Source organism: Phaenicophaeus curvirostris, chromosome 12, assembly GCF_032191515.1.
Source record: "Phaenicophaeus curvirostris isolate KB17595 chromosome 12, BPBGC_Pcur_1.0, whole genome shotgun sequence".
In the NCBI taxonomy this organism is placed as follows: domain Eukaryota; kingdom Metazoa; phylum Chordata; class Aves; order Cuculiformes; family Cuculidae; genus Phaenicophaeus; species Phaenicophaeus curvirostris.
Window position 1 is genome coordinate 13,484,430 of NC_091403.1, and position 14,887 is coordinate 13,499,316.

The 14,887-nt window shown below is 40.9% G+C and overlaps 1 protein-coding gene across 1 annotated transcript in view; it reads right to left on the reverse strand.

The window, feature by feature from the left end:
- ADAMTS17 (ADAM metallopeptidase with thrombospondin type 1 motif 17) overlaps positions 1–14,887 on the reverse strand; it is a 173,220-nt gene that overhangs the window by 84,748 nt on the left and 73,585 nt on the right. The window contains exons 9-10 of the mRNA XM_069867039.1: positions 5,878–6,018; positions 4,406–4,556 (exon numbers count right to left, since the gene is read on the reverse strand). Of these exons, the coding sequence (XP_069723140.1) occupies positions 4,406–4,556; positions 5,878–6,018 (292 nt within the window). The remainder of the gene's footprint in view (positions 1–4,405; positions 4,557–5,877; positions 6,019–14,887) is intronic.

Genomic DNA, 14,887 nt, shown 5'->3' on the forward strand with positions numbered 1-14,887 from the left:
AGATACTTATATTTGGTGAAAACCAATCCGGACTTAAGAAAAAAACAACAGCGCCAATTCTAACTGGTTTAATTTTTTTTAAAACAATGTCATGTCAAAATCCACATTCCCAGTTACATCTGAGTTGACTGTGTCCTTTTTTTCAGACAAAAATCCCTTCATAGCAACCCTGACCTCTTTCCAGATGCCATTTATCCTAAGCACAGTTTTGCCTCAAAACAATACTGAAAGATAATGGTTATGTAAAAACCCGCAAAAATGTGTTAATAATAAATAAGCCAAAAAGCTTATGAAACAAAAAGCCAAACACTGGATACAAGAGATAGAAATCACATTTTTTCCATAAATATAATTTCAGTGCAAAAGCCTCTGTTAGTACGCATGCCAGCCTGAAAAATAAAGCCAGTGTCCTGATTAAATACACAGTGTATTTTCATGTGAGGTTACGAACAATGTGTTTTTACACGTTACTGGTGGAGAAACACCGTCTCTGCTCTGGGAGAGGTTCAGCATAAACCATATGTGCTTTTCCTCTCACTGGCAGCACTGCTAAATAAAGGGGACAGCAAAGAGTTAAAGCCTGTTCTCCACAGAAGCCTTCACTGCTTGAGTGGGGTTGAACCTTTTGGCTTCCTCTTGTGTAGAGGTCAAACGAATTCACAATACTTGAATCAGAGTGCAGTGCAGGTCTGAAGAACAGAGGTCAGATAGGTTGAATTCTCAGAGGTCAGATAGGTTGAATTTGCACAATCTGGCATGTTAGCCCTGAAATCACATCAACATTTAGCAGCCAGAATCACAAAAGCTCCCTGTGTTTGGGGTACACTGATAATGCACAAAGCAGTGTCAAAGGTGCAGCACTGTTCAGTTTTTTTCTGCAACTCATATCGTGATTTTGCTCAGAGCTTGAGAATTACGAAGTCATCTATTTAATTACTACTAAAAGCAACTCCTCTCCCTCAAAATAAGATCACTGTGCAAACTCTTAGGTGGGCCAAAAGCTCTGCTAGCACTGCAAGGGCTCCAACTGTACAGCCTCCCAACTCAAAAGAGACAGCATGTCTGCTATGGTAGAAGTGTTCTCATTGATCAAACGCCTAACTTTTGCAATTGGAAAGATTAACAGAAGACATTATGTGAAAACACTTTTGTCCCCTTTGTGTGTTACCAGAGAAAACTATGCAACTTAGATATGAACGGGGAACTACTGAAAGGTCTGGAGATATTCATTATCATATGTGAAATCATCTTACTTGAGAACCAATTAACTTCTATTACCTTATTCCATTCCTCAGATCAAAACTAGTTCTTCCACGGAGCCATGAAAACTTTTCTGACAAGGAGCAAGGACCTACCCACATAATACTCAGGTTAAAGTTAACACCAAACCAGCCACTTGGATGCATCTCAAACCACTCAAACTGCAAGCAGAGTACGCACCAAAATGGACTTGAAGTCCCTCAAGCAGCTGGCAGGTAATCCTGCCAGAGACTCTTCATACAGTAACATAATAGAAATTATGCTTTTCAAATGAATAGAAATTGATTGTTCCTCACCCATCGAGCACCTGGCCTAAAAGCCCGATTCCACAGCTCCTCGAACAGGAGACGTGCACTAGTGAAGCTCACTTAACACTGATGTTAGAGAACCAGATCCCAAATTATACATCTTGGAAGTCATAGATTACTTAGTTCATTAAAAAAAATAGTATAATAAAATGTCAACTCGGTGTCCAACCAAATTAAAAATGAAAGCAATGAGGTATATGTAAAGCTGAGCCTACCTGCTAAGTTTTCACTTCTGTTCTGCAAATCTGGAGCAGAATAGCAAAGCTGTAATTCTGAGGGTTACTATTTGTACTTGGTTATCTGATTTAGCATTAGAAACAAACATGGAAGAAGAATTTTGGAGGTGCAAGATGTAGAAATATCCAGATAAGGTTGAATATTCATGAACTATCTCATTGGACCACTGTCTGAGGTCCAGATGCTGCCAGGCATTCAGTCACCTCACTCTCTCTGAAGGCAAAGGAGATCACATTCCTTTGCAGCACAGAAAGTTTCTGCAGCTTCTCAAAAATGCCTGAATTCTGGATTCATATCATCTCTGAAATTCACTCCATAACCAGGTTGTACGGCATTTTTGAGTATAGCTCCTCTAGTTTGCCTGATATAATTATCTCAACTATCTCCAATAGACAGTAGACACATGCAATCATAAAAAGAGTGAGCAGGCTCATTTCCTGTGGAGTATTTCCTTTTCATAACAAATATTTACTGCCAAATGTTTATTACTTTTACATTTGGGTTTTTTTAATACTTTATTGAATTAAAAATACCACATTACCATTGGCTACAAGAGGAGACAGCTGTATTTGCCAATAATTTCTACAGCTGATGCCAGTGACTAGTGCCAAATTTTTTTTGTGTTCATATTTTTGTAGACAGCTTTGAGACTTACGATACAAGCGTTCTGCAGATGAGGCAGGAGAAACACAAACATGAAAAGAACAAAAACTTTGAAGGTTTAAAAATTATAGCTGATCATTTCCTCTAAAGAATTTCCTTCCATTGCCTTTAAATGCCAATTCAGAGTAACATAATAGGATGAAAATATTTACTTAAATTAATAGGCTGTGACATAATTGATCCAACACTTCACAGAGTGAATAGTAACTCTTTCTGTAGCAGAAGAAATATTTCTAAATAAGTGATTGCAAATTGGGTTTAATTTGATGAAGTTCTACAAGGCTTTTCATTAGAAAATACTACGGTTCTTACAAAGTATGGGGTTTTTTGGTGGGGAGATGCTAAAGGAGCAATGAAGGGTAAAAGCAGTTTTCACTGTGCTGTAAAGATGTCAAATAATAAGACTGGTTAAAAATCTTGGGAGACACAAACACCTGCTGTCTGTATCTTACAGAGGAGAACAGTGCTTCTTGGCTTGTTATCTGGCAAGTGACTTGTCCCTGAAGCAATTGGAGACTGGACAAGTAATTTCTGCATGGGAAATGCTGACCACCTACCAGCAGGCTGACATTCTCATTAGGCACTGGACTATCCAGAAACAGAATGTTTTTTTATTGCAACAAGGGAAATAGCAAATATCTATTCCAACAGCAGTCAAGCTGGGTGACACCCACACCAAGTGGAAGAACTTGAATCACCCTGGATAGATCTGGGGTTTTCTTTACGGACCTATATTCTAACACTTTGCTTCCAGTACAGTAGTCCTGGTGGTCTGCATTTTCTTGATGGAGCTGGAAAACACAGCCTACCCAGATACTTTTCTTATTGCTTTATATTAGCTGTTTTCCAAATCCAAAATAAATAAAACAGCAAATGTGAAACTAAGAGCATGTTCCCAGGGCTTGCATGTGTTCAACAGTTTTAGTAATTTGGCACTCAGAAAGCTCAGTTATCACTGAGTATTATTTTCTTTGTTAACACTGATTTAACATTCCAAGATTGTTCAGAATGGGAACAAAGGACAACTAAAAAATACTATTGGTTAATGACAGCAAGAAACTCGCTGCTTCGTGCCTGTGTATATAGGAGAGAACGTTGCCAGCTGGTGCTGGTGACAGGACACAGTGCCTCACGATGGGCATCTCAAAGGCCATGTTAGAAGTAAGCATTTCTCTAGTCCCTAACCAAAGTGGGACGCAGACAACTTCTGGTCAGAATAAGATATCTGATTATGTGCAAAACTTTAGGAAAGTTTAGCTGTCTAAATTCCAGGGGACAAGTCAGATAGCCTCATCTCAAATACAACCTTGTTCTAGAGACAACAAAAATCAGTGTTTCCATTCTGCCAACTAACCACGTGATATAAAACATGTCACACTCAAATCCTGACTAAACATCATGTTGCTTAGAAAACACACAGGAAGCATTCTAATTCTGCACAAATCTCTAAATGACATTAATATTTCCTTGGCACAAGGTTAGAGTTAGCTCCTAAGAACACTGTAGTGGTTGAAGGTGAGTTCCACTGAAAGATCCAGACAGTCATGTAAGCTGACTCTGTGGAAGCAGGCAGGCACTTTCGTGAGAAGATACTTTCACCTCAGCTGAACTTTCAGCAAAACAATCTCCACTGAATACTTCAGCAAAACAGTGTCAAAACGGAACTGTTCCTAAATTAAGAACAAGTACAAACAAAAGTTTTTCTAGATCTGCTCTAGGAGATTAACAAGACCAGTGCGAGGAAAGGAGGAGGACTACATAAGAATGTGCTGCAGACACAAAACAGTTTGATTGCTGATTTTGCATCAGCAGTGCTGAACATGCTAAAAATCCTGTTAAGTATTTCTGAGGAAAGTACAGACTCCCCTTCCCCAGTGCTCTGATAGCTTTATGCCCACTTCCCACCTTCTTTCCAGGTACACCTCGAGAGCTCTTACCTCCATATTCTTACAGAATGTAGCATTGGTCCCAAAAAGTATTTGGCACTGTTCATCAGCACTGTAGTGCATTCCAGGCAGCTTGTGAGGGAGCCGCACTGCATACTGGCTTCGGGGATCTGTTACCAGCAAACAGGTGCTGACCTTGGACCTGTGGAGTGTAAGAATTAAAAATGCCTTTAAGGGAAAGCACCTTTGAACTGGAGTGTTAGTTCACTGCTGTAGAGAAGCTGTTGTCCTCTCTTTAAGAGGGAATCTGATGATCTCATGCGAAACAGTGGTAATTTTTCCCAGTATATATTTGGAAGTCTTCTAAATAATTGAAAACTATGGAAAGAAAAGTCCTAGGGAACTCAACCCTAGCGCCCCAGGCCTCAGGGCAGAAACAACTACATTCACATCATTCTAGGTTAAATGCTCATTTAAACTATTCCTAAAAATCTGATGGAGACTCAATTCTGTCCTCAGGCTACTGAGTCCAAAGCTTCACTAGCCTTACAATGACAGCTAGAAAATCTTCTGTCATGTCTCACCTGAATCACTGTAACTGAATTTTAAGACCTCGACTCCTTTTCTTATCCACCACAGACATAAAGGAGAGATTTCTACCTTTGCCTTCACACAACAATCTTTTACAAACTAGAACATCACTTAATCATCTCCCTTCTATCAGGGACCAGAGTGAGTTCAGATGCAACTTCTTTTCCAACTTCATGCCTTTAATACAACAGTAGACATCCCATTTTCTTTCATTATTTTCCTTTCTCTCCCACCTGTAATTCCAATGGTGGGGAATATTCCATGCTGATCCCATTTCTAGCAATCACTAGCAAGCACAAAAACAGTGCCCATTGTGCCAGACACTGTTTGTCAGAGAGCTGCACTGTAGGTTTAAGACCAAGATTGAAGAGATCAGAAACTTCTAGTGCTTGCTGTAACACATGAGTTAACAGACAGCAGGACAGAAATCCTCCCTGAACTATTGAATACAATGAATTGAAATATGGATACAGTGAGAAAGAAGTTTATAGTGAACTGCTTAAGACAAACACTCACTGAGGAGTAAGAAAATACATCAGAATTACCTCCAGGCAAAGTAAAGTTTCCATAAAATAAAAGCTATTTGATAACAAGAATGACAGTAAAAGGCAGCATCCTTCAGCAAAGATTTTTTTCAGGCCTCCTACACACAGATTTCTGTCATTGCAACCATGAAGGGCATTTTTTGTAAAATGTAAAAAATCTGGGATTGTTTTTAAGAAGGTACATGGAAAACTGCACATAATTTTTCTGCCTCTCTGCAAACCTCACTCTCAAAAGGGCTACGGTAATGGTGACAGATTCAAGCTTGCACACCCTAATGTCACATGCACATACTATTTTTTTAAGGAAAATTGTTTAGATTTTTCACTTTCAAGTAATACATTAGATTCTTGCCTGATAGGATTTTTGATAATCAATGCAATCCTTACTTTAGGAAGTTTTCAAGATCATCGCGGCTGCATGAAGACCAGGAAAGGTCACTTGGATTCCTGCCCTTTACCCACTCTCCAGACATAATATGAGACTTCCCTGCGCAGGGCTGATAGTCGTCATCGTGGCTCATTCCCATGCTGTTTGATTAAAACAAAAAAAGACAAAAAACCCTGTCAAGTTATGATGTGAGTTTCCTGTTGGACTAAATAATGATACTCTCAGCTACTAACAAGTCAAAACCAGGCTGCACATGTAACAGAATAATCTACCTGCTGTCCTGGGCACCCATTTCCTTATTCCTCTAATTTATCCACTGTCTTAATTTCAAAAAGGTTTAAGTATTTGTACGCTTGAAACTTAAAAGTGCTTCCCATGGAGTTTTCCACCAGGAAATATAACTATTTGAGGGTTTATGAGACGTGAACCTGCAGGAGCCATGCATGCTGAAGGATATCTGCTAGACAATCAAAGCTAGTATTCATTGAAAACTTTGGATTGCTTTCCCAAATCTAGTGGATGTGGTCCCTATAATCATACTGAGAGACAGTCAACAAAATAATACCAGAGATGGGCCAATTTTGCTTTTGTGTCAGTGTGAATTTGGAATAACCCTACTGTCAGGAAAAACATATCTCTAAATTTATGGCATTGTACAATCTCTCATCCAACTTTGAAGCTGATCCTTCTTTGAACAGTGATTTGGATCAGATGACCCATGCCAGTCTCAGGAAGACCAGGATGTGACCTACCTAGCAAAACAAGCAATCTCAACAAAGAGCAGACTATGTAGTATAAACGTACATGGAAGAATTCAAACATATTCAGGGAGGATTTAAAAAAGTAGTCAGAAATAGAGAAGTATTACTTTAACCTATTGTTTCTTCTATCATTAGTGAAGCCTTTACCATTGGGCTGCTATAGTAAATGGCTGTTCAGAATAAATCTCTGTTACCACTATAGGAAAGTAATGTTGTTCCGCTGGAGATAAGCCTTGTGAACAGTCTTCTCAGTGGCAGTGAAGGGATAACTGACGTGACCAAGCTTGCCTGCTGCATCAGTGAAATGACCAAAGTCCTGACTGGCAGTGCTACACACAGACAATAATAGCATGCTGCCTGGCAGCAAAGAAGAGTTCAGAATTTTCCATCCTACTTTGAAATGAACACTGAAACTATTTTTAAAAATCATACAGGATAACAACATTGTGAAACATTAACATTCTTCCTGCAATTCCAACATGAAATGGAAAATGGCTTTCAGACAAAAGGTGTCCTGTGTGGCCAGTGCCACTTTCTAGCAAAATAACACTCACCAATTTGGGTCTGAAAACACAGATTAATAGGAACTCTCTAGGTCTCCAGCTGGCTGGACTGAGCAAACCAGGAGCAGTCCCTTTAAATACAGTGTTGGACTCTTTAATCCATGCTATTTCTCTACAAATCAGAGGCTCCTGTTTGCTTTCTGACTATGCTCTTGGCTTTGCTTCTCTCCAGTTTTAGGACTCAACTGTTCAAAGCCTAAACACGACATACATTTCTAGTTGCAATGAACCAAAACCAGCTTCAGCAGTTTGATAATTATGGCTTAGATTAAACCACCATCCATACTATTTTTAGCTTAAAGTGAAGATTATATGGTGAAGTCTATTATTTTAGGTTTATCTCCAGGGACATCATTATTTCTAGCAAAACTACATTTAACATAATTTTTAGACTCAGGAGTTCATAGTTATTCTTGTTTTTAAACCTTTGTGGGTTTTGAGCACAGCAGAAACATTAACATTAAACACATTTTGTTTGATGCACACAGGAATAATTTAACAGTCTATTAGTAACTCTAACTTCAAAACAGTAAAGAGTGAAACTCCTGCTCCACTGAAGTGAATGGGAGTTTTGCCATTGACTTCAATGGAGCCCAGATTTCACTTCAAATATTTTACCAATGTTGTTTCTACGCACAGAGAAAACTCTTCACATGCTAGGAAGAAAGTTCCAGCAGTGTTCCTCCAATGCAAATAAGCCCATCTAAAGTTTGTATTCCTAAAAGTCAGAAAGAAAAAGCTAAGTACCACGAAGCAAGCTTACTGGAAATCTTCCAGAGGAAAGTTTGCCCAAAAATGCCAGTTTAGAAGGCTTGTGGGCATGGAGAAATCATGTTAGCTTTTCTAATGGAAACAAGGGAGGTTTCCAAGGTTTCTGCCAGCTTGCCTGCCTTGTGACTGCCACAGTGCTGAGATGCAAAGTTGGGTCCTTGAGGTCTCTACTCTGTCAGGATTTCTGTGGGATGGGACTTGGCAGCACTCCCACTCTGGCAGTTTCCTAAACGGTCTCCTGGTTGGCACCTCAGCTCTTCCACTTGAAAAAGGAGAAAACAAGCCATCTTCCTGACTTTCCAAAGTGTTTTGGGCTCCCTGATTTTCTCTCTTCCACAAAAGACTAGTGTTTGGTTTAGAGTTCCTTAATTAAGAAATGCCTTAGCTTTCTTGATTATCTTCTTACATTCTTTTAAGTTTGTTGAAAGTGGGATTTTTTTGTTGATAAACAACATGGACAACGGTTACTAATTAGTGCGTTCCTGTCCTGTCCTTTATTTTAAATCTGACCTAGGTTTTTAAACCTAGGCTGTCTGCCTAGGACAAATGCTGAGACTAACATTGGTTACCCAGCTTTGATTTTGCAGAGGTGTTTGAGACAGATACGAAGTATTCTCTGTAAAGACTGAGTCAGAACTCAAATCTCAGAGTTATTTACAGGCTTTTTCTGAAATTCATTCAATTCTTATATGTGCATAAATTGACACCTTTCTTAATTATTCCTGATTCCTTACAGAAGTTCTTTAAGAAGTCAAAAGCATAAAGTAATTGAGCCTGAACTATCGGTATAAAGCAAAGGAGCTCTGTTAAGTCAAAAGAACCATGACACTTTGTATTAACGCAGGGTCTGGCCTCAAGGTACAGAGGCAACCTCTACTGGCCTGGTGGAGTTTCTGGTAGAATGACACCAGCAACACCTTTGGAGCCTGTTTTAATTAGCAATACAGGACATTTCCCAGCATCTACTTTACCTTACAATGAATCACTTGAGGAAAGGATTAAATGACCTGCAGGATTAAGGCATACCCTAGATGCTAACACATTCTTTGCTGAAGTTCAAGGGTCTCCAGCTACATCAAAGGGATCAGTTTTTTCCTAAACACATAGTAAATGTAATGCCATGCTGATTCTTTTCACTAATGAATAGTCCCCTTCCTTTTAACAGAAATAAATCAGACAGAGCAGTATGTGTTTGTACTAAACAGCAGTGCAAGCGCTGATTCAGTACTCTGCATTTCTTTTGTGATCATCTAATCTTACCTGCTGTTCAGAAGTTCACATGGAATTAGAAGAAGATAATCAGTCTCTTGAAATATTCTGACATGGGAAGAAGTTCTATTCTTACATTAACAGATCTTGAAAAAATGCTGATAAGAATGGCTCTTAGATTAGAAGCAGGAATGTCAAAATGGCACTACATTATCCCGCAAACCCACTACCCTCTGTGCTCTCCGAATAACAACTATTCATGTTATCAGGAGCAGCAAACACATGCTGCATGTTATCCTTCCCAGAGCAAAGCCAGTAGAATCATTACAAATGATCGGGACTTGATTTCCCTTTGTGCTGTTGCCACCATAGTCGCTAGCTCAATTTTAAGCACAGGGTAAATTTCAGCCTTCAGTTCATGACATTCTCTTCTGGAAGACAATGAGATTTCATAAAGGCAAACAAAACAGCTTAGACCATCAGCCCTTAACCTCCTTTCATTCTAGGTTTATTCAGAGTGAGCACAATGGGACTCTGGTTTCACACTCCAGCTTCTTTTCTAATATAAATAATGCATTGGTTATCAGTCAAAGACACTAAAGCATCACTGAAGGAGTCCTGCAGCATATTTATTGTTGCTCATGATATGTGAGTCCAGAAACAAGCTGACTGACCAGTTTGAGTTCTGACTGTTAACACAATCACAGCAAGGCGAATTTTATCAGGAATCACAGGGAGGCAGCAACAACGGATCTCTTTGATGCTGTTTTTTTTTGTAGAACAAGACTTTAAGTAGCATTCCTTTGAATAAAAAGTAGCATGCAGTCTCACAAAGCCCTGGCCTCCCTGAAGCCTGTGCTCCTTTCCAGGACACTGTTCTCCATCAGAGTCTATGCAGCTATGAGAACTGGGTCAGAATGCCAGAATTACACTGAGCCTGAGCTGGCCAATTACTCATGTAACCCTTTTCAGCTAAATGCAATTAACAGCCATTTGTTTTCCCACAGCAATACTAAATAAACACACTTGCTTTGTTTGTTTCAGTCATTAGTGGAGCTTCTCCTCTAGACAGTTAATGTAACTAAACTGCTCTGTTTACCCTTGGTGTGTTTTCCAATGCTTCCTGTTATTCTTTAACAGCCTGAGCCAAAGCTCACCAAAGCTTGTGGAAAGCCTCCTACTGCCTTCAATGCACTGCACGTTGTACCTCCAAGTTCTTAAGGTCATGTATACAAATCTTCATCAGAACCACTATGACTCTCAGTAGATTTCCTAGTAAAAGCCCCAAATCTGAGTTATAAAGCCAAGGGCTGGGGGAAACTGGTTTAGGAGATGCTTCAAATTTTTTAAACACAGCAACTTTGGGGCTGGTAACGAAGAACTTGAGAAATGCCCCAGGGTTTTGTTGTGCACTGCCCCTCTGGTGGGGAGAGATTATGAAGCAGGGGCAAGAGGCGAGTCTGACAGAAAATACCATCAGCAGTAAAAGGAGAGTTTTTCTTCAGAAAAAAAGGCAGAAAGAGGATAGCAAGTGAAAGAAAGGATTACGAGGAAGGGGAGCCTAAAAAACCCATACCCATAACTAAGAACACCATGGGCCTCTACAGTCCTGTTGTTTTAAACAAACGCTTTGGCTGGCTGTTAATAAGAACTTCTCCATAGCCTCCCTGCAAAAGCCAAACCGCTCCATTTGTCTTCAAATAATGCAGGGTGAGTCAAACTCTGGTTCACTTCAGAAACCAGTGATACTCAGAACTAGGAAGGCTACCCAAGGCAACCCCAGCTGCTTATTAAACTTCCAAACAACACATGACTGATTGCTCTCCACACAACTACCACAAACCTCAAAGTCACCATTTCTCCAAGGGGCAGTGAGGCCGTCCAGCTACCAAGAAAGAAACGAGGTCAGTGGTCTGTATCCCACTCCTACAGACACAGAAATCCAAGCGGGAGTCTTTCTCTTCCTGAAGAACCAGCTCACAAACTGTTTATCTCAGCAAGACATTAAAAAGGAAAGGCTCCTTGGGGCTATTTGCCCAACACAGACGTAAAGAATTGAGCAAAGGGTTAGAGCAATCCGCTTTGCATCGGAGGGACAGGAGAAGGCTCTGATATCTCTTGCTCCAAGTGAAAAGCTCAGTGGGGCCAGTAAGGTTTTTACATCCTTGGCTGATCTTTGTTTGCTGGAAAGCATGTTTTTTCTACCTGCATTTATAACAGGAAGCTCTTGGCCTGCAGATGTTCTCTAAAAGGCTCTGCTTCTGCCAGGCAGCAATGAATTGCCAAGAGCTATATGCAGTACCAGGAGCTGCACGTCACAGCAGGGTAGGTCACCACTGACCTCCTCGAAAGAGCACATGAGAGAAGTCATACCCAGCTTGCCATGACTCACCCAGAGGGAATCTAGCATTAACTGCAGAGACAGAATTAAGCACAAGATTTATTTCTAAACCCTATTGGAGCAATATAAATGCAAAGGTAGGGCACAGTGGACAACATCTGCACACAGTGAGAGAGGGAAGGGAGAAGGGGAGCTGTAATTTATCTGCTCTGGCATTTCAGTGTGGGCAGGATGACAGTGCCCAATGGAAAGCCTGCTGTTCTACACACTGTGGCCACAAATGCCATCTGTTTATCAATATGAAGGACATGACTGAAAGACAAAATTCTGTCCTCTTCCCACTTCCTACTGGGTCTTCGTGGATGGTTGAGAAGGGAGTCCCATCTCTATTAGTCCATCCAATCTCAACCACAAAGGAAGATGCTGGTATAGAAGAAGGTTATACAGGATGCACCGCTGACAGCTGGGAACGTTAAACATAGCCACTAAGCTCAAATCAGTAAAGGTCACTAAGGAAAGAACGTACACCAATAGTGCTCAGCAGCTACTGACTTGGGCTAGATTTGAACCAGCAACTTAGAAGTGGGAGACAGTATATTATGTAATAAAGCCTGTGAGCCGCCCATCCCAAATACAGTTCAATGTTAGGAATTCTTATTATTGTTTGAAATCGAAGCTGTATCACTGGAAAGATGCCTACTTCTGAACTGGTTCAACATGTTTAATATTTTAATATAAAATGCTGATATCTTGCAAGTTATAAGGTTTCCAACCAGTTCAGAATAAAGGCTTAACAGGGGCAGAAGTGAAATGGGGTTGGTCATTAGAGCTGGAATTATAATAGAAGCTGCAGTGCAAAATGAGGACAATAAGTTTAAGAGAGAGACCTAGGAAGGTGATACTTCTGCAAAGCAACCAAAGACAGGCAGCCAGAGGGGTCAGGAGGGAGTCCAAATGAGGCTTGGATGGAGAGCAAACTAACATAAATGCTGAGGAAACATGCTGAGGTGAGCTGAGCTGGGGAGGAGGCAATGAAACAGCTTGCGTAAGTTTCTTACAAAAACAACAGTCAGTAAGACTGTCGGCTTAATGGAAAACAGGCTTTTTCACCTTGTGCTTTTCAAACATGTAAACAGAGTTGCTTAAATATGACCGGACTCTTTAAGAAGCTGCCAGAAGGTACTTTGGGAAGCTGTGATGAAGAAGGGAGATGATCCTACCTAAAGCATCGGTAATCAAAGATGGTAATTTTGTACATGATGTTATCCAGAACAGGGGTGTTTGGGATGGGTGCTGAGCTATTGGGTTGGGTTTTTTCTCATCAGCAGAGACAACGTTTAAAGGGAGCCATGACTACTGAACTTCTGTTTTCATAACCAAGTTTATATCACTCTCCAGTAATGAAGGAAGCGGATATTTTATATAGTTAACTACTCATCAAACAGCCAAGAAGTCAAAAACAAGTGGGAACACATGAATGCCTATGGTGAATAACAGTGTGGCAAGCAGTGGTTTATTCAGCTGCATGACAGATCCAGCCCTTTATGATAAGGTTTTCATTTAAAAATAATTAGTTCTTTTGCCATGGAATTGGGAAGGCAGCAAGTATGAGATTGTGCCACAAGGGACAGATAGCACACGTGAGAGACTGACGTGGCCATAAAGAACAGGGTGAATCATCTTATGATCTCCTCAGCAATAATATTACATGCTCATATGACTGACTACTTTCTCCAGTAGACATTTGCTCCTGCGATTGTCTCTCAAGAATCCTTGCCTCTTTGGCAGAGAGGCTGATTCACAGCAGGGCAGGCAGTGTCTGATGCATTCCAAGACTTCAGGTACAACACAAGAATCCAGCTGCAATGTAGCTGAACACTAACCATCCCAACGACCTGCCTCCACTGCACCTAATTTGTAGGATGTGGTACCAGCATAGCAACCTTTTCCTGAAAAACCGTCACAGAGTCTCTGGCAAGAATCAACAGGTTCCGAGAACGTGAAAGGTAGTAAACAATGTGGCAGAAAAAGGAGTGTTCGGCTGAACAAAAAGTCCTAGAAAAAGCTAAAGTTGATCATTATATGCACAAATAAACTCAATGGAAACTCCACATTGAAGTAGTACTACCTCAAGAGAACATTCTCCTTCACGATCTTAATGTTCACTCCTTTCCAAGTGCCACATAGTATCTAACATATCTCTTAGCACAAGAGCTGCCCACCAGAGTAGCTCCAGCAGCATGAATTCAGACTCAGAAGGGACTGCAATTACACAGCATAGTGTAAACCATTCAGCACCAACTGAGAGATATCAAAACCCACTCGTAAAACAGGTGTCAGTAACTCTTTACTAGGAATCACTTCTCTCAGGCTATTAATGAAGCCACCTTAAAGCACATCCAGCTCCAACCCCTCTGCCATGGGCAGGGACACCTCCCACTGGGTCAGGCTGCTCAAAGCCCCATCCAACCTGGCCTTGAACTCCAGGGATGGGACAGCCACGACTGGGCAACCTGTGCCAGAGCCTCACCATCCTCACAGGAAAACATTTCTTCTAATATCTCATTTCTATCTCCCTTCTTTCAGCTGAAAACCATTCCCTGTCATCCTATCCCTGCACTCCCTGATAAAGAGCCCCTCCCCAGCTTTTCTGTAGCCCCTTTCAGTACTGGAAGGCTGCTATAAGGTCTCTCTGATGCCTTCTCTTCTCTAGGCTAAAGATCACCCTAGAGCAAGGATGAAGTTATCTGAGGGACAAAATGCAATGTCCTCATGAAAATTTATCCACTGAGCTGTTGTCTTTTCCTCCACAAGATTTAATCTGCTCCTTGGACACACAAAATGCTCTTTCTATCACTTGCTTCAGCCTGGTTTCAGAAAACAGGGAACTGTAGCAGAAGGAGCATAGTGACTATGAATGAAACAGTGGTGGGTAGAGAAAGAGTGCTAATTTCTCTTTTCTAGTGATCAGAGGCTGCTGTGCTCCATCTGCAGCTCCTTGTATGCAGAAAGCCCCCTGGTGCATTGCAGAAGCAACATGCTGAAGGGTAACAAGCTCTTTGCTTTCAGCACTGCCTGAAGTGGGAGAGAACAAGACCTCAGAAAATGTGACATGCATTTCTCCAGAAGATGAAAAGGGAATATAAAATGTAGATTAGAAAAAGGACAAAACCCTAGGATAGCTGGGTGGGATTTCCCACCCATTAGAGAAAAAACCAAAAGCTCCATAAGAAGGGCTGACGAGTTTGTCAATCAAAGTGTTAGCAACCCAAGGGGCAGCTCTCGCATGCAATCAGTTGAGTCTGCTTTTCTAAAACTCCTGTGAAACCAGTGAAAGCCTCCAGTCAACTGCATTGATAAGTGA